This window comes from Sphaeroforma arctica (genome assembly GCF_001186125.1).
Source record: "Sphaeroforma arctica JP610 unplaced genomic scaffold supercont1.6866, whole genome shotgun sequence".
Classification (NCBI taxonomy): Eukaryota; class Ichthyosporea; order Ichthyophonida; genus Sphaeroforma; species Sphaeroforma arctica.
Window position 1 is genome coordinate 1 of NW_014033692.1, and position 1,555 is coordinate 1,555.

The window sequence follows — 1,555 nt, forward strand, 5'->3', positions numbered from 1 at the left end:
GTATATGTATTTATATATACATATTATACTGGATCTACATGCCATTCTGCACAAAGGTCCATAAAGGTAGGCGATCATGTTGTGAGCAGCCTGTATAAAGTTCCTAATAATACACTACGTATTCGCTTATTCAATTTTTCACATCAACTAAACGATTTGAAAGCAATTACTATATTAGATCAGTTGCCGACGTCGTATTGACAAACTGTTGGTACCATAGCATAGCCACATTGAAGTCGTTCAATATTGAGACTAAGACCTATGTACATTTACATTTATAAGCGTTATCTCGAACACATGTATTTTGAGGCTAATGTGTCTGTACTTGCAAACCCAAGAGGGTAGTCACCAAAACCTGTCATTTTCACCCCTATATTTTTTTTCTTCTTCTTTTTCTTGTTTTCACATCGATTCTCTGAGGTCGCTACATTCTCAATATAAAAATGTATGACAAAAACATATTTTATCGACTATTCAAGGCATGTCTGCAACCTTACATAGATATTCATTAAAACTATCTGTTCAATCGGTTGCTATAGGTATGGATAGATATTCACTATAACTATCTGTTGAATCGGTTGCTTTAGGTATGGCGACCGCGGCAGCATGGATGTACCAGGAGGTGAACGCAGTCATCCAGAGACTCACGAAAGACGGGTACGTTGTCTATATCAACTGGACTGTCTATGCTTCGGTGTGGAGTATGTTCACATTATGGGGACATGCTCACAGTTGTACATACTTACACACACTTACAAGGGTGTATGTGTATATGCACATACCTACAAGCGTGTATGTGTATATGCACTGATAATCGTGAGGTGTTTATTCACATATGCACGAGTGTGCTTGTTGTTCACTGATTGGGACATAGGAAGGCTTCGTTGTGACCCAATCTTAGGTCTAAATTAGTACTGAAAGGACACGCCAAATTGTTCCGAGTATGTGCGTATGTAATTATTTGCAACGCCATATATGCTTGGCGTTCGCTTGCTTCAAAATGGCGATCGTTCCCACTTACAAATTAGTACTGACCCTAATTGGACATAAATTAGTTGTCACCCATTAAGTTCTTGCGTGGCTGCATTGCTCTATGATGGACATACTAAATTCGATTACTAATGGCCACTAAAAATCAGTATTAATTAGGTACTCGCTGGTGGTGCCAGGTCATTCCTCGGGCGGAAGTGTAGCTTGAGCTATCGATGGCTAGTGAACAAGATTACATCCCCTTCCTTAGTGGCCATTAGTGATAGGTATTAGTCCATGAAATTGATTCAATTAATTCCACAAAAGGTACTCACTGGAGGTGACGGGTCATTCGCTGGGTGGCGGTGTGGCGGCATTGCTGACCAAGATCTTTGCCGAGGAATGTACTCCGACTGTCAAAGGAGTTGTCTACGCCGCTCCGCCAGGTGAGAGTAGACTAGTGACTATATACCAATTATAAGGGCAATGCGTGCGACTATGTACATATACGCTTATATTCAATTGTGTACAGGCATATATATATATATATATATATATATATGTGTGTGTGTGTGTGTGTGTGTAC

At 40.0% G+C, this 1,555-nt stretch overlaps 1 protein-coding gene across 1 annotated transcript; it reads left to right on the plus strand.

Annotated features, from left to right (window-relative positions):
* Positions 1 to 589: 589 nt before the first annotated feature.
* Positions 590 to 1,415, plus strand: SARC_15854 (hypothetical protein; the record flags this gene model as incomplete). Its single annotated transcript, XM_014290037.1, has 2 exons — positions 590 to 657; positions 1,297 to 1,415. Coding segments are annotated over 2 exons (187 nt in total), but the record flags the coding sequence as incomplete, so codon positions are not given.
* Positions 1,416 to 1,555: the final 140 nt, after the last annotated feature.